Consider the following 22,670-nt stretch of genomic DNA (forward strand, 5'->3'; position numbering starts at 1 on the left):
AGATCTGAATCATCCTTTTTGGCCTTTTTGGTATTTATGTTATATACTTGTTTGTCGTGATCTAATAAATAAAGTCCATTGACTAATCTAGCAGATCCATAAAACATCTCTTTAAAATAAAACGAACAACTATTGTCTTTTATTAAAAAGGAAAATCCCTTAGCATCTAAGCAAGAAACAGAAATGATGTTTTTAGTAAGACTTGGAACATGGAAACACTCTTCCAGTTCCAAAACTAGCCCGGAGGGCAACGACATATAATAAGTTCCTACAGCTAATGCAGCAATCCGTGCTCCATTTCCCACTCGTAGGTCGACTTCACCCTTGCTTAACTTTCTACTTCTTCTTAGTCCCTGTGGATTGGAACATAAGTGTGAGCCACAACCTGTATCTAATACCCAAGAAGTTGAATTAGCAAGTATACAGTCTATAATGAAAATACCTGAAGATGGAACGACTGTTCCGTTCTTCTGATCTTCCTTTAGCTTTGGACATTCTCTTTTGTAATGGCCTATTCCATCACAATAAAGACAGCTTGATGTGGACTTGTCCTGCTTTGATTTAGCATTGCCCTTGGACTTTCCACTTTTCTTGAACGGTCTCCTTCTAGCCTTGAGTAAATCTTTGGCTTCACAGTCCAGTATTATCTCAGCCTTTCTGACAAGGTGAACAAATTCTGCAACTGTTTCTTCTCTTGGTTCACTTAGGTATAGTTGCTTGAAGCGACCAAACCCACTGTGTAGTGAATTGAGCAAGATAGAGACTGCCATCCTTTCGCTTACTGGTGTTCCTAGTAGACTTAGGCGATCAAAGTATGAACGCATAAGATCCACATGGAACCTTAGTGGGACGCCTACCCTCTGTTTAGTGCGAAGGAGCTGAACATGTGTTTCTTGGACTTCCATCCTATAACACCTGTTGGGAGAACTAACCTTTAGACCAGACATTGATTCAATCAACTCATGGACGTTCAGGTCCCTGTCCTCCGTGCTTCCACGACAGATATCCCTCAGATTCTTGATGAGCGTAAAAGGTTCATAGGCTACAAACCTTCTAGCCCAATCATCAGGGATATTGTTCAGCATGAGACTCATAACCTTTTTGAGATCCGCATCCCAGGCGAAAAATCTCTCAGGGGTCATGTCTCTGGCATAGTAGCTTGGCATGGGATGTGATAGTACATACTCAAGTCCATTGAGTTTGACTATTTCAACTAGCTTAACTTCCCATTCAAGAAAATTTGCCAGGTTCAGCTTGACCATAAGCTCAGAACCCATGATGATGTTTTGATTGTTGTTTGCCATAGTTAAAACTACAATTGAAAAGAATAAACAAATAAATAACCATTCACAGTTTCTCTTAATAAACTTAAATTCTAGCATACATGCATAATTCAATGTTCATTAAGCATTTTATTCAAGTTATGTGTTCCGGCAGGTGTGAATAAAATGATTCCAAGATCCTAAAATCATTGAAGAACTAAGCACAGTTTGTCGACTTAGTCCTAAAACATCTTAGGTAAGCAAAAGCCTTTTGCTAATAGTCTAGAAACTATTTTTGGTTGATAGGTACGTCTAAGAACTTATTAGGTAAACCTATCGATTTTGCCACGACATAAAAGGACTCCTTACTTATATCGTTGAGTTTCACCAAAACTAACATGTTCTCACAATTATTTGTGTACCTTGCCCCTTTAGGACCAATAAGTAACACCTCGCTGAGCGAAAACTATTACTAGATTGATGTAAAGGATATCCAAGCAAGTGTATATTTTGACATGACACCTTTTAACTCAATTTTTAAGTTTGGAACTTAAGGCTCTTACTATGTTGGTTAGATTTTAAGTGAACTAAAATCCTTAATCATGCAACATAATTAAGCTTTTGATCTCATGCATTTTAAGACATATTTAAAAGCAATAAATAACTTAAAACATGCATAAGATAAATGTGATCTAGTATGGCCCGACTTCATCTTGAAGCTTTAACTTCAAAGTCCGTCTTGAAAATCTCCGTGGGAGGCACCATTTTCTTCAAATAGGATAAGCTATAATTAAAACTAATTACAACTATTTGATGGTACGCAGACCATATTTGAATTGAAAAACAACTTTGGTACTTTAGACCAATTACATTCAAATTAATGGTACGCAGACCATATTTTCTATCCTATTTGGGCCATACTAGTCACTTCATAACCTGCAAAATAGTACATATATATACAATATATACCATTCACCCATTCATTATCATGAATGGCCCACATAGCTGGTTAGTAAAACACATTATGCATACATAAACATTTGCAGCAATTAATCAAGGGCACCAATAATCTACAAATTATTCAGTCCTTATTAATTCTAATCAAGTTGTTTTAACCTTAAGGATTTGTAGACCTAATCAAGAGTTTATGACTAAAAAGGACTCCCACTTAAACCAATAAATTCATATGCTTTACTAATTTTAAACATAAAAATGTATTTCTAGTCTAACCGGAAACATACAAATTTAATTAAAATTTAAAGCTCATATAAATTTATAATTGAATCCAAAAATTTTAATTTAATTTCAGTCGTATTTAAATTAATTCATGATTTTAATTTTAGTAAAATAATTAGAATAAATAAAATTTATTATAATTACAATATTCAAAATTAAAATCCAAGAAAATAATTTAAATTATTAATTTTAAAATTAATTAAAATTACGTAAACTGGAAATTTCAAATTAAAATTTCAAAACAATCTAATCGCAACGCAACAATCCCACGCAACGCACGCCCATGGGCCACACGCACACAGCCATCGCTGGCCATGTGCGCGCAGCCCATGCGCTGCGTCGCATCGCTGCTGCTCACCATCGCAAGGCATCACGCGAGCTGGTGCTCGCTGCGCACGCCAGCGCTCGATGCACGCGAGCCATCGCTCGCTGCGCTCGCTCGCCAGCGCTCGATCCATGTGAGCCATCGCTCGCTGCGCGCCTGCCTTTCCCGCACGCGAGCTTGCGCTCATCGCACGAGGCAACAGTATGCGAGCTGGCGCTCACTGCGCGTGAGGCATGGACGCTGTGCGTAGCGCTCGTGGCACGCGAGCTTGCGCTCGCTGCGCGCGAGGCTCCGCATGCTTGCGCGAGGCAGTGCGCGCTGTGGCGCAGCACGCTTGCTGCCCACACGCGACTGCTGTGCCTTGCTTTCGCCCCTGCCCACACGCCCATTGCTCACAGCCCACGACACAAGGCAGGGTTGCTGCCTTGTGCTCGTGCACCATGCCCTTGCTCGCTGCATTCGTACCGCATGGGCGACGAGCTCCCTTGCTCGTCGTCGCATGCCCGTACTATACAACACCCCTTAAGGGTAACACGTAGCGTCCATTGCTTTGTGCGTGCAAGTTATATGAGCGAGTCGCATAAAAATTAAAATTTTATATTCAAAATTAATGACAAATTAATAAATAAGATTAATTTCATAATTTTAGGGCGAAAAATCTAAAATTTATTATTTAATTGATTTCCGATTAACATGGATTCAAGTCTAGGTCATAAAAATTTAAAATTTAACATAAATTTACAATTTTTATGGTGGTTTTCAATCATAGGTATCTAATTAAATTATAACTAATTATGAAAATCAAATTAATTCTAAACTATTCCAATTTTCAACAAATTAATCATAATTACAAATTAGATTGCATAATTAACAAGGCTAGGCATTCAAACTTGTTAAACATATACAGTAGGTCAATCAAAAATTCAAGATTTATCAACAAGAATCGCAAATATTTAATTTAACATCTTAAATTTACGAAATTTTGCATTCGAAAAACTAAAACCTCCGAAAAGTCATAGTTAGGCTTCGAATTTGAGAATTCTGGGTTCGGCCGAAAAATACAATTTTTGTCAAAATTTTAGAATGCCTTTTACATGCGGAATTGCCACAAAAATCACTCGATTAGGATGAGTAACGAAGAAACTGCCGAAAAACTGCGTACGTATAATTAAATAAACGCAATTTGCAATTAATTAACAATTACGAAAATTAATCACCCCTTTTAATTCTTGCAAATTTGTAATATTTAACCATGTTCATGCAATTTAGATTATGAAAATAATAAGAGGCTCGTGATACCACTGTTAGGTTATGATTCATATGACAAAACATAAATCATGCGGAAAAACCATAAATCCAGGAAAGCATATTATTTACACATAATCATTTAACATAGTTTAGATGCATACACTTTGTTGCGTGCCTTCCCTAGCTGCGCCCGAACCGAACAAGAACAAGTCTTTAGGACTCCAAATGTCGTCCCTCCGTAGATAGTCCACAGCACGTCCGGATCCGCCTTAAGCTTGACCAACTAGGATCGCCCTTAAGGTACTTAGAATTTTCGGCTAATGTAGGCAATTGTATGACTGAATTTTTGCTCTCAAAAATCACTTTGAATACTTGAATTGTGTTTATAAATTATGACCCTAGGCACCTATTTATAGAGGTATGGAAAAGGAACTGGAATCCTATTAGGATACGAATTAATTAAACTAGAATCCTAATAGAATTCTTATTTAATAAATTCATCCTTTTAGGTTTAGGAATTTAATCATATGTCGAAACCTGATAGCTTTAGGATTCGTATAGCACACAAACACACACACACGCACGCACAGCAGCCCACGAGGGGCGCCATGCGCGCGCGCGCAGCCCGCGAGCTCGCAGCCCATTGCCACGAGGCCCACACGCTGCAGCAGCCTTGGCGCGCGCTGGGCCTACCTTGCGGTGGGCCTGGCGCAGCCTTGGCTGGTGCGTTGTGGCGCGCTGGCTTGCTGGGCGATGGCCCGGCTTCGTGTTGGGCCTTCTTCTGGCAGGCCTCGTCCGATGCTAATTCGTACGATACGCTTTCGATTAATTTCCCGATTCCGGAATTCATTTGCGATACGAACAATATTTAATATTTCCGATTCCGGAATTAATTTCCGTTTCGAACAAATATTTAATATTTCCGTTTCCGGAATTATTTTCCGATTCCGATAATATTTCCGATTCTAACAATATTTCCGTTTCCGGCAATATTTCCGATAATATTTTCCGATACGTACCATGTTTCCGTTTCCGGCAACATCTACGACTTGGATAATATTTATATTTCCGATACGATCCATATTTCCGTTTCCGGCAATATCATCGTTTCCGGAGTATTCATTTCTTGCCTGTGACGATCTCAGCTCCCACTGAAACCAAGATCCGTCGATTCCGAATATCCATAGATGGAGTATTTAATGCCATTAAATACTTGATCCGTTTACGTACTATTTGTGTGACCCTACGGGTTCAGTCAAGAGTAAGCTGTGGATTAATATCATTAATTCCACTTGAACTGAAGCGGCCTCTAGCTAGGCATTCAGCTCACTTGATCTCACTGAATTATTAACTTGTTAATTAATACTGAACCGCATTTATTAGACTTAACATAGAATGCATACTTGGACCAAGGGCACTATTTCCTTCACTTTCGATAGTTACATACGTTTTTAAGACAAATGTAATTCCCACTCCGCAGTTACCACAATACATTAATTCGACCAGACTTAAAAATAACATAATCTGAATTCTTGTCAATTATCCTACAACATAATATTTAATTTATTTCTTGCCTGGACGAAACAACTCAAGTAACTTGTCATATCCATCGCCTTCCCGGGGAGACCCCATGCCGGTAGCTCCACAATGAGTCAGTGCTTTATCCATTTTACGAAACATTTCAGCAATATTGTGTGTCTTGATGGAAGAACTTAAAATACTACTAACCTTTGTGGGGTCGAATGCAAAACGAAGTGCCTTCATGAACATGAAACAGTCATGTTTGAAGGATGCGTATTTCGTTGTAGCCTCATCCAACCGTAGGAGGTAATGCTTGTCATCATCATAATCAACCTCTGTAGAGATATTACCTTTGATTGCACTTAGAAGTAGCCTTTTACGATCACACTTGTGGAGTACGACATCTAAAACGGGCTTCCATCCAAATTCTATGGCAAGAACTTGAAATGATTCATACAATCCATCTTCTAGTACATTCAGCTTTTCCAACTCTTCTTCGAATGTTCGCTTGCAAACTGACCCTTGGTCAATATCTTCCATAGTGGACATTAAGGTTAAAATTAGATGAAGTTTGAGCCTTCTTAATTAGGAATTTTCACAAACCAAAAGGAAGAAGAAAGGGAGTTTTTTCTAAAATAAAGGATGGAAAAAGAGAGTTGGGAAAAAATAGAGGAATACGGAAACTTTTAGTAAAGGTCTTTATTTCGCATTAAACACTCAACTACCCATTCGTATTGAATTAATTATAACAACCAATAACTATTAGGACATTCGGTAGTCCCGAATCTTGATGTTTCTGACAGGTACCTACGAACATTGTATTAGTTAGTTACCAATTCTTGCCTATCTACGATGCGTCAGATGTATTAATTGACTTCAACCAACACGGATAAAGGGTGTACTTCCTAATCAAAGACCTCATACATTAAGGAAGATGTCCTCCTTATTGGGTTTTTCATGGTACCATTTTCGACTTATTAAGGTTTAATTTATAAATCCATTTACTTTAAATAATGTGGAGGATAACTACCAAACATAAAAAATGGACATTACAATACATCATTCAACAACAATCTCAATCTAATTTTGACAGTGTCCATCTACATTAATGGTCGTTACCTAAATTTGTAAAAATTTGTAGTTGAATATACACAAGGCTAGACTACTCCAAATACACAAGGCTTGACTACTCCAAACTCTACTTTTGTTTCGCACATGCTTCTACCATCTTTAACACCTCATCTTTGATGTAGTTGTTTTCCCAGCCCATTAACCATGCCAACGTCTTAAGCCGACACACATCCAAATTCTACAATCATAAAAATGTGAAAATAAGTACGTGCAGAGTATGAACATACACTTTAAAATAGTACAAATGGAAAGGTGTCATTACTTGGTAGTATTCCCATTTGTTGTACTGAGAACTTGTATCCATCAATACCTTAATCACATACATTCCGCAATCGAACCTAAAAATTGGCAATACCATGATTACATTAGTGTATATGAGAAATACAAATCTGAATTTAAAATGAGTTCAGAATATTACTAACGTACTCGTTTGTTTGTTGTGGGAATAAGGGATTTGGAATGACTGCCCACGTCCGCATACTAGTGAATCTGTTGCGCTTGGGGTGTTGTTTCCAGTTGCATGACAAGATATTTGAGCAATTTTTCATCTGCATTACAATTTAATGAACGTGCATTATAATTTTTTCATCTGCATTACAATTCAAATCGAAAAAGTCCTCACATGAAATACTTGCCCCCTTGCAATCTTGATCCGGTTTAAGGAAAGTATATCATCAATACACGAGTCATACAAATACCCCTGACATGATATCATGTTTACAACGAGTAGGACCAATGATCTGGATTTTCGAAAAAACACGGGATTAATATCTGCAAAGAAAGAGAAAAAATTTAAATAACATGAACATAATTCTGGTAACAACGGTGTAAACGCAGTGCGCTGAAAATTACGGTATGGCACAGGTCTGGGTCAGTTGGCAAGTACTCTGAGTTCACAGGGTTCTTGTATGGAAAGTAAGTGTCTGATTTCCCAATGGAACCTTCGGCCTTCAGTTTGGTATAATCCATGTCCTACATGTATAGTTAAATCCAAGGTTAGATAGTGAATATGTTAACTTGGCCCATTTGCGTATTCAGAATTACTCCGTACATTACCTTGAGGTGTGTGGGAATATACCACACACAAGGATTCATTTCCGTAATTCTAATGCCAACGCAGTTCATCGCCTGTTAAGTATGAGGTCAATACCTAAGTAATTATGCCAAATGGTAGCACACTGAATTGTATACAAATACGTACCGTTTCTGAAATTGTGGTCCAGGGATAGAAATCGCGTAACTCAAGCAGCGTCGTTTTAATCCACCGGTTCTTAATTAATAATTCACGGTGTAAACAGAGGGGCACACGTTTCAAAAATATTTCTCAATTACTTTTAGCCGCGGAAGGTAAATTAGAGTTTACCCATATCTCTGTCATCGTCTAGCACATATGCAGCTATGTTACACTCGGTTTCCGTGCAACTCTCTATGATTGGAATCAATCTCTCCTTATCAATGTCGAAGCGTTTAATACACAGACTTCCTGTATCATCATTAACCTGCACAGATGGTAGAAACCAGTCCTGTTTCAACTGAATACAACCCATTATCTCTGTTGTTGGTCGCTACCGGATATAGGTAAGGACACTACCAAGAACGTATAAGAGAGAATTAATCTGGATGTTACCCTTTGGTGGGTACCGAATAAAGTTAAAGGACATTACCTGTGAGGGGGTCGAAAATGCACGAGGCTAATGCATGACCTCGTCCCTCGTCGGCGTGATGTCGTCAGATCAAGTGTAGTTAGATTTCCTGTGAGTTTACACCCAATCGACTAGTAATATAGGAGTCGCCATTCAGTTTTTAATGACAATGAGAAAAACTGACAAAACCCGGTTATCGTGACATAAAGGGAGTGCACTTATGTTCGACCACGACGGCCATAGGTTCCCTTGTGATCCCTGGTGTGGGGATCGCTCAACGTACACCCGCAGGGCAGAGATTGAGTGTTCGGGGGACTGTAACTACCGAGAGGAGTGCTCATCGATAACTCTAGAGGCAGTTTATCCTTACTAGCTCAGCATAAATAATTGAAGGGACATGCGTTAACTATTAAACTATTCTGAATTGATTTTAGCAATATGCAACACATAATACTAAATCGATCGTGATTATCTTGTTTAGATTGATTTAAGGTACCTAGCATGATAGTTCAATTGTCCAAGGTATTATCTTTATTAGGCGTGATAGATCAATCAAATTAATAGTTTAACAATTTTATAAAAGGATGATGAAAGCGATTAAATCATAAGAAGGGATCGACACATTACGACGCACCCTTGAGAGGTGCGTCACGGTTCTCAGAAAACTAACCACTTGGCTTTGCTATTTCTCCTTTTATTTAACGAATCTCGAGTTTCTGAGCAGTGTTCCAGTATTTAGGCTTAATTCATCAGCTACAAGGGACATGATACGTTCTGTTCGACTTTTGGGTCGATTGCGACAGAACGCTGGATCAATTTCGCAGCGTGAGGCTTAGGCTTAGGGTTGGAGTCAATACTCAGATTATGAATTGTGTGTGTGTTGTTCTTTTCACGTCGTCTTTAGGGCTCTATTTATAGGAAAAAGTGGCGTAGAAAGATAGATTTTCAGGAATATGAATACGAAACGGATTAGGAAAAGAATCCGTCCCAGGTATTTTCGACGCCCAGCACTGGGCGTCAAAGATTTCGGCGCCCAGGACTGGGCGTTGATAATAGGATCTGGGCAGAATTCTTTGTCAGATTGGACTCTAGAGTACGGAGTCCATTAAGAGACTTAATCCGAGTTATTTGGTGCGTATCAATTTACGACGGAATGTGTCTGGGCCCTTTACGAACTCTAGGTTCGTTATGAGTTTAATTAATACGTTACCTCTTTTATCGAATTGCGATAGAAATAGAATTCCTTTTACAATTTCTATCTCTTTTAGGATTTATGTTGGAGTGCAACACCTGATTCTGACAGGTTTCTATCTTTTTATTCTTACTACTTTTAGCAATTACCTTTTACGGCAGCTACTATTTTTAGCAGGTTTCTATAAATAGCGGTTTTGGCTGAAATGAAAGGGTGATTGAGATTCTTTATTTTATAGGAGATGCTTTGCCAAGTGGAGATTTATGTTCTCATCATCGAACCTTCCCTTTCGGGAATGGGGACAAAAGTAGGTGTCTACAGTTAGCCCCCACTTTGACTGAGTCTTGGAGTAAGACGATGGTCAAAGTATCAGACGGAGTGCGTCATACAAGCCATGGTATATGTGACCTGCTTTGCGAGGGTCTCACGAGCCCCCGAGTGATAACATTTGACTTAAGGGTCATCACTTGAAGTGTTAACACATTCCTCACGTGTCATTGGAATTTGTTAAGTATAGAAACTCCCTCACTTTGTCATTGGAAGTACCTACAAATGTATAGAAACTCCCTCACTTTGTCATTGGAAGTATCTACAAACGTTTACGAAATCAAAGCTATAAAGTGTAACCAGGCCTGGCCAAGCCCGATCACGAGGTAAAAATGTTTTTAAAGATTCTCATTTTTAGGGTTAGCTAAACGAGAAAACCCCCTTGTTTTTATAGGACGTAAAACGAAGGAAAATCCAACACATCGCTCTTTTTTGGAAAAGCGGAAAACCAATTTTTTGATTTTTTTGAAAAGAGAAACCATCTTTTGATTTTTGGAAAAAGATAAACCATCTTTAGATTTTTGGAAAAAGATAAACCATCTTTTGATTTTTGGAAAAAGATAAACCATCCTTTGATTTTTGGAAAAAGATAAACCATCCTTTGATTTTTGGAAAAGGATAAACCGGGAAAAGTTATCGCTGCAGCGACTAAGGACCTGCGTGGTTAGTGACGCAGACCCCGCCCGCTGAAGGTGGGCGAGCCTGTCCGCTGAGGGTGGAAGCCCCGTCCGATAGAAGTGGACGAATCTGTTTTGATGTTTTGAAAATAAGGACCTGCGCGGTTTGTGACGTAGACCCCGCCGGCTGAAGATGGCGAGCCTGTTTTGTGTTTTTGAACATTTCATTTTTGAAAACTGAGGACCTGCGCGGTTAGTGACGCAAGCCCCCGCCCGCTGAAGGTGGGCGAGCCTATTTTTTTTGAAGATTCTATTTTCTTTTCATTTTCGAAAACTGAGGATCTGCGCGGTTAGTGACGCAGACCCTGCCGGCTGAAGATGGCGAGCCTGTTTTTGTTTTTTGACAGATTTATTTTCTTTCGAGGGATGCTCGGATTTAGTTGCAACCTGAATGTGAGTTGACAACGTGCTTAGACGGACCATTGTCTCGTAGTCATCATCTTTCATGGTTTTGAGCTAGTCTTTACGGCTCAATTTTGCCACTACCTGGGTCCTTGATTAGGGGACTATGTGTAAGTATCAACGGCGACCTTTGTCTTTGAGGTCGTAATCCGGTTTTATCTTTTGAGATTATCCAAACACGGGACTTCGTACAACGTAGTCTGGGAATATTGTTTTAACTTTGCATACTCTCTTTTGAAATATATATTTTCTTTTGAGCCCCCAAGCATTCCTTCTTGACGGTCATTTCTTGTCAAAGAGGTTCCTTGGGGATACGCATTTTGTAATGTCCTTGATCGTGTTTGGGGATCGTGCTCGTAAGTGCGAGCAATCTTTGTAGTGGTATGCTACTTTGATGAAGTCGTGGAGTGCGACTTTCAGTGAAGAAATCGGCAATTTTCGGGTCGAACGGATACGGCAGGGCCCTATAGAAGTTAGGGCCTTTTTTGAGCCTGGGTTCATTTCGGGCGCCCAGGCCCGGGCGTTGAAATAATTATTGCCCTAGGTTGGGCGTTGAAAATGTTGTTTGGGCTGGTCTTTTGATGACACAGTTGGCCTCTTGTTCGTTCGTTTATTTCACTTGGAAATTCTATGTATTCTCTTCTCTTTAGTTTTTCTTTATTTTTGGGACGTATAATTTTAGAGATCACAATGAGATGAGCTGATTTTCAGCGCCAAGAGCTGGGCGTCGGAATATCTGGCGCCTGATCCTGGGCGTTGAAAGTGCGTCCCAGGCCGGACTTTCTCGTGATGATTTCTCGAGAAGCCATAGCCGATTGGTGGACTACGGTGTTTGTCGCTTTGGGGCGATTATTTAAAGGAACTGTTGCTCTTAAGGCGTACAGGTATTGCAATAGTCGGGCGAGTCTATATGACCCGAGGAACATACCTTGAGGCGTAAGACTTTGATCGCTCTTGTTGTTATTTTGAACTTATATTTTTTTCTTTTGAACGTGTTCGTGAGTGTTCGATACTTAGAACATATGTGCGAACGAGCGTTCATAGAATGGCCGTTGCGTGCGGTCCATTAATCAGTTCGCTTGAATCATTTTTTTTTTAGCATTAACAGATGTTGAATAGTTTGCTTAGAAGCTTTATAGGGTTCCGGCTCATTCCTGAAGTGGGACCAAACATCGTGCCCTTTTGATCATTCAAACATTTGCTTTGAGACTTTTTTTTTCGCTATGGTCATTTCGTAGCTTGGAGCCCCCAAGTATGCATGTTGGGATGCTTCCTTTTGGCGTACGATTTTTGTAGGTTCTTTCGAGAAAGATACCTTGGGGTTCCGCTCGTGTAGGTGCGAGCTATCCCTTCCGTGGTAGGTAATGTTTTGCTACCTTTAATCCTTAATGTAGAAGTCGTGTGGCTTGCATTTTGAATTTGGGCGATAAGTAGTCTTTGCCTCTTTTACACATGCTCTTGGTCGTGCCTGCATTAGTGCAATATGCCTTACTCTTTTTTTTAGACTTGTACCGTGGGATGGTTAAACTTATGGTGCGACGTAGGCTTGTGTGGCCTAACATCGTGTCTTAGATCATACCTCCAGGTGTTGGGACATTATTATTATTTTTTGCATTGGAGTACTTCATCACGCCTCGTTCAGGTGCTTGAACAAGTGTAGCACCTTCTGCGTGGGTGTGCATGGCTTATTACTTCGTTCGATGCGAGGATTCATAGATGTTTTTTTTTTTTTTTTTATCCTTGATTTTTCTTTCGCTTTTGCTTTGGAACGACGTAGACTGTGTAACGGGCGCTTGTAGGGCGAGCGTTATGTGCAGTAGTCTGATCGGAGTTTTGGTGACTCGCGATTTTCAGTTACCCTTGTTAGTGGGGTGACTTTATATATTCTAAGTAACGCTTAGAACTTGGGAGGGGTTGTAGCCATTCTAAAGTTCGTTTTACACGATCAAACCTTAGGATTGTGCCCCTTTGACGTGTGTATAGCATTAGCGTCGAGAATTTGTGATAAAATCGTCATTTCGAGCATTTTTAGAGTGTTTTTCTCAAGCCCCCAATTGTAGCTATGGGATTGGCTTGGTGCTATAATGCTTGGCATACGTTTTTATGCATTCATGGTGACATGGATCATGAATAGTTTGAACCAGACTCGTTTAGTGCGAGGTACGTTCGAGTAGTGATTTGCTACTTCTCTTGTAAATGTCGTATTGTGCGACATTGCCATGGTCAAGGTAGTCACATGTTGAAGTGTGCCTTGACCAAAAGCTAGGTGCCTTTCTTTACCCATAATCATATTTAGAAATCTTTTTGACTCACTTGCAACATCGAGATAAACGCATACTTAGCTTAAACCAACGACACTTTATTATGTTCGAAGAAGTCTTTGAAAATTATTTGAAATCCGAGTCCTATTGTGTAGAATCCGAGGTGTCCTAGGTAAGTTGACTTATAGAAGGGTTCTTACAGGATTACGTGAGTGAATCAAAATACTGTTACGATTTTTGGAATGCTGTCTAAGGATTTGCTGGAAGCCAGGGTGCAGGCGTCAAGATATTACTTGTGCCCGTGTGGCATATGCTTTAGGATTTTAGGGCCATCTTTTCCAGGATTGCGGAAATATAAACCGCTTTCAAATTGATTTAGATTTACTTGGTGTATGTCTGTACAAAAGGTCAAGGTATACTTAGTTCTTTCCCTAGCTCTTTCATTTCAATTTTTAGCCCCCAGTTGCTATTATGTCTTCTCATTAGTGATGCTTTCAGATTTCGATTTTAGATGCCCGTGTCATTTGTCTAAGTAGGGTGAGCCCTGGTTAAGTGCCAAGTCCTATTGACAATGTCTGATTTTTTCAAAGGGGATTAGCAAGCATTCGAATTACCATGAATGGGTGCCCTGTGTTCGAAGGAACGATGGGGCGAGGTCGTAGAATAATCCTTTTTATTGCAAGCTTACTGCCTTTACTACTTGTTGGCGATTATGACTGTGTCTAGTGGTGAAAGAAGGTCTTTGAGTGAGTTACTTTGCTTTAGGGAGGGTCAAGTTGAGTACTTTAGAGGTCATGGATGCTCGCGCTAGCCCCCATTCAATTGAGGCAAAGCGATCTTTTGAGTATTGGCTAAGTGCCTAGGAGTGTGAGTGCTCTTTCTGGCAAGGGTACGTGCCCTTATTATTTTTCGGTGTGTGCTCATTTTGGCATCTTGATGACTTGGATTCTTCCTTTGACTTAAATTTTTTTTTTCTTTCGACCTGGATTTCAAGTAATTAAATTTCAGTAAGGGACTCTATTTTTTATTCTTGTTATTCTATAGGCTCTAACATTTTTGCAAATTGGTTGGACCGAATCATGGATTGCCTACGTATCCGCCTTAAATAGATTTAATTTGGAATCAGGTCTTGCGTAGTTCTTAACCAGAAAATGGTTTCTTAGAATGCCGATTTTAAACAAGTACGTTCGAGTGGAATCGTAATGTTTGAAATAGGGTGAAATAAGTGTACGAAAATTTTGGAGTGCGCGTATTTTGCGTATTTTATATGATCTTCTACCTCCCAAGTGTTCGTTATTCTTCCGCATGTATATATGAAAATATACGGACACTTTTAGGAATTGGGAGTTGAAAAGTGATAAGCAAGAGCGGCGCCCAGGGCTCGGCGTTATTATTTTTGGCGCCTAGGCCTGGGCTTTGAAAACGTGTTCTGGGCTGCCTTTTTGCGCTGCTCCTTTTCGTTTTGTGCCAAATATTTGCGAATCTTTTTTGTGCGCTAAATGCTTTTTTTTTCTTTTTAGACGAACTTTAAAGGCGCTTTGCAAAGTTTCTTTTTCATCATTTTTTTTTTTTACGTTAAGCGTAGAATGTACTTTTCATTTGTCTTTTTTTTTATTCGTGACTCAAGACGGCTTGAAAGATGGGTTCAATGAGATATGATAATTTGTATAGGTATTAGTCAAGCATGAGGATTGGAAAGGGTAGAAGATCGTAGAACTTTATGTAGTTTCTGTGGTATGATTCGGATTGGTTGACTCAATTCTTTTCCTTCGTTTACTTGGGTAAATTTCGCACTTTGGGAGGTACGGGCTAAGTATTTCATGGCTCGCTCTTTTCGCTCTCCCTTTTCTCTTTCTCTTTAAGTATTTCATGGCTCGCTCTTTTCTCTCTCCCTTTTCTCTTTCTCTTTTTTTCTTTTTGCTTGGGATTTCTCCCCAACATAAATCCTTCAATTTTTTTTAATTTGGGCTAAAAGGTAGATGGTTGTGGTCTTTGAGTCACGAGGCGAGACTGAGTGAGCCTCGTTTGGTAGGCCTATAGTGGACCTTTAATTTTAGTAGGCCTAGGGTGGACCTTTAAATTGTCTTACTTTGCAAGCGTATTTAGTCGTTTCTTAAAATGTGCAAATAGCGTAGATTCAAAATATTGTTTTTACTTTATTGAAATTTAACGAAAGAATTACATCGAAAATAATTTTTTTGCTTCTTTTCAGATTCCAGTTTCCGGGATTTAATTGGAAGTTGTGATTTAGACTCGAACTTTCATTAATTTTTCTGATTATAACCCGTGTACGAATACAAGGAGGTGGCCTAGACTCAAAATAATGACTTGACCAAGCGACTCTCAGACTTAGGCTAATTGGACCATAACTTTCGTTGGTTGACACTTTAGATTTTAACCCTTGGGTGTTCATTTGTCATGCGCCATTTTGCTTAATGTTGGCAAGGTAGTTAGTTGGGGAGATCGAATTTTCATTTTTGCAAGACTAGAATCATTAGTGCGGCTTCCCTCTTAGTGTGTATTGCTTTACCCCAATGGTAGCCTTATGGTATGCCGATTTGGGTATTTTCATGGTTCGTCATGTTGCATTCCTGGAAAATCTTTTAGTCCGTACTTAGGGGTATTTCAAGGAGCGAGTGGCTCGAGAGGACTATAATAGTCGTGACCCAATGTGATCATAAGCCTTGAGGCCATTAATTTTTTTTTTTTGCCAATGGTATTGACATCTTAGTTTCACTTTGGGGGTTGTGCGACTATGGAGGAATGATTTTCAGAATGTGACTGTTTCCATTTTGCAAATACTTTGAATTACATAATATATTCTTTTTATTGGTGAGAGAGAGTATTGAGGCCGTAGATTCTTAGCAAGGGATGAAAATTACATATGGGTGCTTATTGATTTCTTTTAAATGTTGGGAAGGGAGACTCAATATGGTTTAACCTTTTAACTTGCAGAACGACACCAAGCATTAGGACCGATTCTATGTATAAGACAACTAAGACTTATGATTTAGATTGTACTTTGGCATAGCCTAGTCTAGACTCGGATTTATTTATTTTTTATTCGAACATTATTTTTTCTTGAAAACTTTATTTGAACATTATTTTTTGAATACTTTTCCCATGTGACATTCAAGGTCATTTTAATTAGCATGCTCGGTTTTGGTGCCGAACATAGTCGTCATAGGAGGCCTAGTGACGACACAAGGAGTTATTTATTTTATAAGTCGTTCTTAGAATCGAGTGCCTTTTTCCATACGTCCTTGTAGCAAATTTGTTGCGAATTTTTTTTATTGCTACGTATATTTTATGCGCGGGCACCGAGGCTGCGGTGCCTGGCCAAAAGGCCAAGCAGCAACTTCAGCGCCCAGCAGGGGCGTTGAAATAATTGGCGCCCAGCCAGGGGCGCTGAAAATGCGTCCGTGACTGGTACTCGTATTCTGTTCGTCTATTTTTTTGTACATACGACTTAATTTTGCGTGGTTGCTAATAACGTCCTTTACGCATTGTGCAGCGTTGTGGGATCCGTTACAGGCCGTCCTGGGCGTCGCTTATTTTTGTGGCGATCGCCCGGGACTGCGGGACACGTATTTAGGTATAACTCTTTGGCCAATTGGTGTTTATGAATGTTTGGGAAATTTTTAGGGTCGTTGGTTTTCTAGCGTTATTTGTCACACACAATCACAACACAATCACGTAATTCGCTACACATAACTAGCATTACAACATGAAGCAAAAAAAATAAAATGTCATGTAGTTTATGATAGGCTTCTATGAGTAACATTTACGCCAGCTTGGTACCGCTTCTATCGTAGATCCAACACATGCCCCGGTCGAGGTAGTGCATTCAACAGACGAATTTCGTCCCAAGAGGCCAATCACGATGTAAGCCAAGGGGGCATGCATCAATGAGAGGGACCTTAGTGGGCGAGCGATTGGGTTTGGGACGGGTGTACTACTAGCGAAAAGTGCCGAGTGGACAACATTCGAAGCGTATGCACCCCCAGTTGGCGATGGGCATCCTTAGTCCCAACTCCCGAGATGAAACATGCCAAGGGAGCCGGATTTGTTATGCGGTTCTGTCCGTTCACATTAATATGCTGATTTTCAGGTCGTTCCAACTTGATAAGGAAATAAACGTGGAGTAGGATCGTTTCACCCTTCGGCTATTTTGATTACCTACGAGCACGAGTTTTCATTAAGTATCCCTAGTGGAGTCGCCACTGTGAGGGGGTCGAAAAAGCACGAGGCTAATGCATGACCTCGTCCCTCGTGGGCGTGACGTCGTCAGATCAAGTGTAGTTAGATTTCCTGTGAGTTTACACCCAATCGACTAGTAATATAGGAGTCGCCATTCAGTTTTTAACGACAATGAGAAAAACTGACAAAACCCGGTTATCGTGACATAAAGGGAGTGCAATTATGTTCGACCACGACGACCATAGGTTCCCTTGTGATCCCTGGTGTGGAGATCGCTCAACATACACCCGCAGGGGAGAGATTGAGAGTTCGGGGGACTGTAACTACCGAGAGGAGTGCTCATCGATAATTCCAGAGGCAGGTTATCCTTACTAGCTCAGCATAAATAATTGAAGGGACATGCGTTAACTATTAAACTATTCTGAATTGATTTTAGCAATATGCAACACATAATACTAAATCGATCGTGATTATCTTGTTTAGATTGATTTAAGGTACCTAGCATGATAGTTCAATTGTCCAAGGTACTATCTTTATTAGGCGTGATAGATCAATCAAATTAATAGTTTAACAATTTTATAAAAGGGTGATGAAAGCGATTAAATCATACGAAGGGACACATTACGACGCACCCTTGAGAGGTGCGTCACGGTTCTCAGAAAACTAACCACTTGGCTTTGCTATTTCTCCTTTTATTTAACGAATCTCGGGTTTCTGAGCAGTGTTCCAGTATTTAGGCTTAATTCATCAGCTACAAGGGACAGGATACGTTCTGTTCGACTTTTGGGTCGATTGCGACAGAACGCGGGATGAATTTCGCAGCGTGAGGCTTAGGCTTAGGGTTGGAGTCAATACTCAGATTATGAATTGTGTGTGTGTTGTTCTTTTCACGTCGGCTTTAGGGCTCTATTTATAGGAAAAAGTGGCGTAGAAAGATAGATTTTCAGGAATATGAATACGAAACGGATTAGGAAAAGAATCCGTCCCAGGTATTTTCGGCGCCCAGCACTGGGCGTCAAAGATTTCGGCGCCCAGGACTGGGCGTTGATAATAGGATCTGGGCAAAATTCTTTGTCAGATTGGACTCTAAAGTACGGAGTCCATTAAGAGACTTAATCCGAGTTATTTGGTGCGTATCAAATTACGACGGAATGCGTCTGGGCCCTTTACGAACTCTAGGTTCGTTATGAGTTTAATTAATACGTTAACTCTTTTATCGAATTGCGATAGGAATAGAATTCCTTTTACAATTTCTATCTCTTTTAGGATTTATGTTGGAGTGCAACACCTAATTCTGACAGGTTTCTATCTTTTTATTCTTACTACTTTTAGCAATTATCTTTTACGGCAGCTACTATTTTTAGCAGGTTTCTATAAATAGCAGTTTTGGATGAAATGAAAGGGTGATTGAGATTCGTTATTTTATAGGAGATGCGTTGCCAAGTGGAGATTTATGTTCTCATCATCGAACCTTCCCTTTCGGGAATGGGGACAAAAGTAGGTGTCTACACTACCAAAGCATGAAATATTCATTTTACCAAGTATTAATCTGGATGTCACCCTTTGGTGGATATACCGAATAACGGTGAAGGACACTACCAAAACATGAAATATTCATTGTACCAAGAAATTATTAATCTGGATGTGACCCTTTCCTTTGGTGGGCACCAAATAAGGGTTAAGGACACTGCCCTATTGTGAGGGGGTCGAAAAAGCACGAGGCTAATGCGTGACCTCGTCCCTCGTGCGTGTGACGCTTCTTTTTGTCAAATCAAGTGTAATTGGATTTCCTGTGAGTTTACACCCAATTGACTAGTAATATAGGAGTCGTCATTCAGTTTTTAACGACAATGAGAAAAACTGACAAACCCGGTTATCGTGACATAAAGGGAGTGCAATTATGTTTGACCACGACGGCCGAAGGTTCCCTTGTGATCCCTGGTGGTGGGGATCGCTCAACGTACACCCGCAGGGTAGAGATTGAGGGTTCGGGTGACTGTAACTACCGAGTGGAGTACTCGCTCTTCGATAACTCCAGAGGCAGGATATCCTTACTAGCTCAGCATAAATAATTGAAGGGACATGCGTTAACTATTAAACTAATCTGAGTCGATTTTAACAATATGTAACATATAGTACTAGATCGAACGCGATTATCTGATTTAGATTGTTTTAAGGGATCTAGCATGATAATCCAATTTCCCAAAAATATCATATTTATTAAGCGTGATCGAACAATCAGATTTTAGTTAGTTTAACAGTTCATAAAAGGGCGAGGAAAGCAATTAAACCATGGAAAAGGGACACATTACGACGCACCCTTGAGATGTGTGTCACGGTTCTCAGAAAACTAACCACTTTGACTTTGCTATTTCTCCTTTTATTTAACGAATCTCAAATTATGGGACGGGATACGTTCTGTTCGATTTATGGATCAATTGCGACAGAACGCGTGATCGGTTTTGCAGCGTGAGGCTTAGGCTTAGGGGTTCAGAGTCAATACTCAGAAATATAATTGTGTGTTGTTGTGTCCTTTTCACGTCGAACTTAAGGCCCTATTTATAGAAAAGAGTTCGTGGAAAGATAGAATTGCAGAACTCTAATCCACGAGGAATTAGGAAAAAACACGTACCAGGTATTTTCAGCGCCCAAGCCTGGGCGCCGAAGATTTCGGCGCCCAGAGCCAGGCGTTGAAAATAGGATCTGGGCTGTTTTTTCTTAGTCAGATTCGGATTCCTAGAATCCGGAGTATTTGAGATTTAATTGAGTCTTTTAGTGCGTATTAACCTTATGACGGAATGCGTCTGGGCCCGTTACGAACTCTAGGCTCGTTAGGATTTTAATTAATACGTGACTCTTACTTTTGAATCATATTAGGAATAGGATTCTCTCGTAATTTCTATCTCATTTATGATTTATGTTGGAGTGCAACACCTAATTCTGACAGGTTTCTATATTTTATGATTTGCCACTTTTAACAACTGCCATTACGGCAGTTACTATTTTTAGCAGGTTTCCATAAATAGCAGGTTTTTGGTGAAATGAAAAGGGGAATTGAGATTCGTTATTTTATATGAGATGCGTTGTCAAGTGGAGATTTACGCTTTCATCATCGAACCTTCCCTTTCGGGAATGGGGACAAAAGTAGGTGTCTACACCTATATTTTTTTAAGCAAGACTATACCAATGACTACAATGATTTACTAATTTAATTTGGTACCTATGCTTCGCCTGATGATCTTATTTCGAATATAATGGTAGAAACAAGTCATGTTTCAACTGAATAAAACTCATTAACTCTATTTTTGGTCGCTACCGGATATAGGTAAGGACACTACTGAGAACGTATAAGAAATCATTAATCTGGATGTCACCCTTTGGTGGTTACCTAATAAAGTTAAAGGACACTACCAAAGCATGAAATATTCATTGTACCAAGTATTAATCTAGATGCCACCCTTTGGTGGGTACGTACGAATAACGTTGAAGGACACTACCAAAGCATGAAATATTCATTGTACCAAGAACATATAAGAAAGCATTAATCTGCATGTCACCCTTTGGTGGGTACCGAATAAAAATAAAGGACACTACCAACGCATGAAATATTCATTGTACCAAGTATTAATCTGGATGTCAGCCTTTGGTGGGTACCTAATAACGTTGAAGGACCCTTCCCTATATTGTTTTAAGCAAGACTATACCAATGACCACAATGAACTACTAATTTAATTTGGTATACCTTTGCTTCGCCTGATGATCTTTTTTCGAGTATAGAAGATAATCTTTCCCTCTTCCTTGTAACTATTTTACTCGTTTTCACCGGTTTAGACTCTATTACGAGATATTCATCTTTTTCAATGTCATCGATTTGTTAGGTTATGATTCATATGACAAAACATAAATCATGCAGAAAAACCATAAAGCCAGGAAAACATATTATTTACACATAATCATTTAGCATAGTTTAGACGCATACACTTCGTTGCGTGCCCTCCCTAGCTGCGCCCGAACCGAACAAGAACAACTCTTTAGGACTCTAAGTTTCGTCCCTCCGTAGATAGTCCACAGCACGTCCGGATCCGCCTTAAGCTTGACCAACTAGAATCGCCCTTAAGGTAGTATAGATTTCGGCTAAATAGGGGCAAGAGAGTGGCTGATTTTTCTTGAAAATCTTACCTTTGAATACTTCAATTGTATCTATAAATTATGACCCTAGGCACCTATTTATAGAGGTATGGAAAAGGAATTATAATCCTACTAGGATTTGGATTTATTAATTAGAATCCTATTTGAACTCTAAATAATAAATTTAATCTATTAGGGTTAGGATTTAATCAATACACGAATTCCGATATGATTAGGATTCGTTACGAACATGAGCATCGTATGGGCACGAGCATCGCACCAACCGCGTAGGCCTTGCGGCCCACACGAGCAGTCGCTGCTCGCAGCCCAACAGCACGCTCAGCGTGCACGCGCCAAAGGCCTCGCTGGGCCTGGCCTTGCGCTGGGCCTGACGAGGCTGTGGCAGCTCCATGTTGGGCGCTCGGCTTGCTGGGCGCGGGCCTGGCTTCGTGTTGGGCCTTCGTCTAGCAAGCCTCGTCCGATGCTAATTCGTACTATGCGCTTCCGATTAAATTCCCGGTTCCGGAATTCATTTCCGATACGAACAATATTTAATATTTCCTATTCCGGAATTAATTTTCGTTTCGAACAAATATTTAATATTTCCGTTTCCGGAATTATTTTCCGATTCCGATAATATTTCCGATTCTGACAATATTTCCGTTTTCCGGCAATATTTCCGATTCCAGTAATATTTCCATTTCCAATAATATTTTCCGATACGTACCATGTTTCCGTTTCCGGCGACATCTACGACTTGGACAATATTTATATTTCCGATACGATCCATATTTCCGTTTCCGGCAATATCATCGTTTCCGGAGTATTCATTTCTTGCTTGTGACGATCTCAACTCCCACTGAAACCAAGATCCGTCGATTCCGAATATCCATAGATGGAGTATTTAATGCCATTAAATATTTGATCCTTTTACGTACTATTTGTGTGACCCTACGGGTTCAGTCAAGAGTAAGCTGTGGATTAATATCATTAATTCCACTTGAACTGAAGCGGCCTCTAGCTAGGCATTCAGCTCACTTGATCTCACTGATTTATTAACTTGTTAATTAATACTGAACCGCATTTATTAGACTTAATATTATATGCATACTTGGAC

At 39.8% G+C, this 22,670-nt stretch overlaps 1 protein-coding gene across 3 annotated transcripts; it reads right to left on the reverse strand.

Moving 5' to 3' along the window:
• Nucleotides 1-6,552: 6,552 nt before the first annotated feature.
• Nucleotides 6,553-22,208, reverse strand: LOC130466062 (uncharacterized). 3 transcript variants are annotated; one of them, XR_008926093.1, is made up of 7 exons: nt 7,925-22,208; nt 7,780-7,851; nt 7,576-7,695; nt 7,346-7,463; nt 7,150-7,271; nt 6,986-7,061; nt 6,553-6,901 (listed from the first exon to the last, which is right to left on the reverse strand). XR_008926093.1 is itself a non-coding variant. In XM_056834803.1 (6 exons), exons 3-6 carry the CDS (start codon nt 7,436-7,438, stop codon nt 6,791-6,793), a joined length of 402 nt encoding a protein of 133 aa, XP_056690781.1. In that variant the 5' UTR covers nt 7,439-7,494; nt 7,576-7,695; nt 7,780-7,896; the 3' UTR covers nt 6,557-6,790. The 3 variants fall into 3 exon arrangements, 1 of the variants encoding a protein (XP_056690781.1); XR_008926092.1 differs by having other exon boundaries at nt 6,554-6,901; nt 7,346-7,494; nt 7,925-22,206; XM_056834803.1 differs by lacking the exon at nt 7,925-22,208 and having other exon boundaries at nt 6,557-6,901; nt 7,346-7,494; nt 7,780-7,896.
• Between the last annotated feature and the right edge of the window lie 462 nt (nt 22,209-22,670).

Source organism: Spinacia oleracea, chromosome 1, assembly GCF_020520425.1.
Source record: "Spinacia oleracea cultivar Varoflay chromosome 1, BTI_SOV_V1, whole genome shotgun sequence".
Taxonomy (NCBI): domain Eukaryota; kingdom Viridiplantae; phylum Streptophyta; class Magnoliopsida; order Caryophyllales; family Amaranthaceae; genus Spinacia; species Spinacia oleracea.

Coding starts and splice junctions, on each gene's coding strand:
- LOC130466062 (XM_056834803.1), bottom strand. CDS start 7,438: ATGATATCATGTCAGGGGTATTTGTATGACTCGTGTATTGATGATATA. Junction 7,062..7,149: donor TTCCCACAACAAACAAACGA/GTACGTTAGTAA, acceptor GCCAATTTTTAG/GTTCGATTGCGGAATGTATG. Junction 6,902..6,985: donor ACAAATGGGAATACTACCAA/GTAATGACACCT, acceptor TTATGATTGTAG/AATTTGGATGTGTGTCGGCT.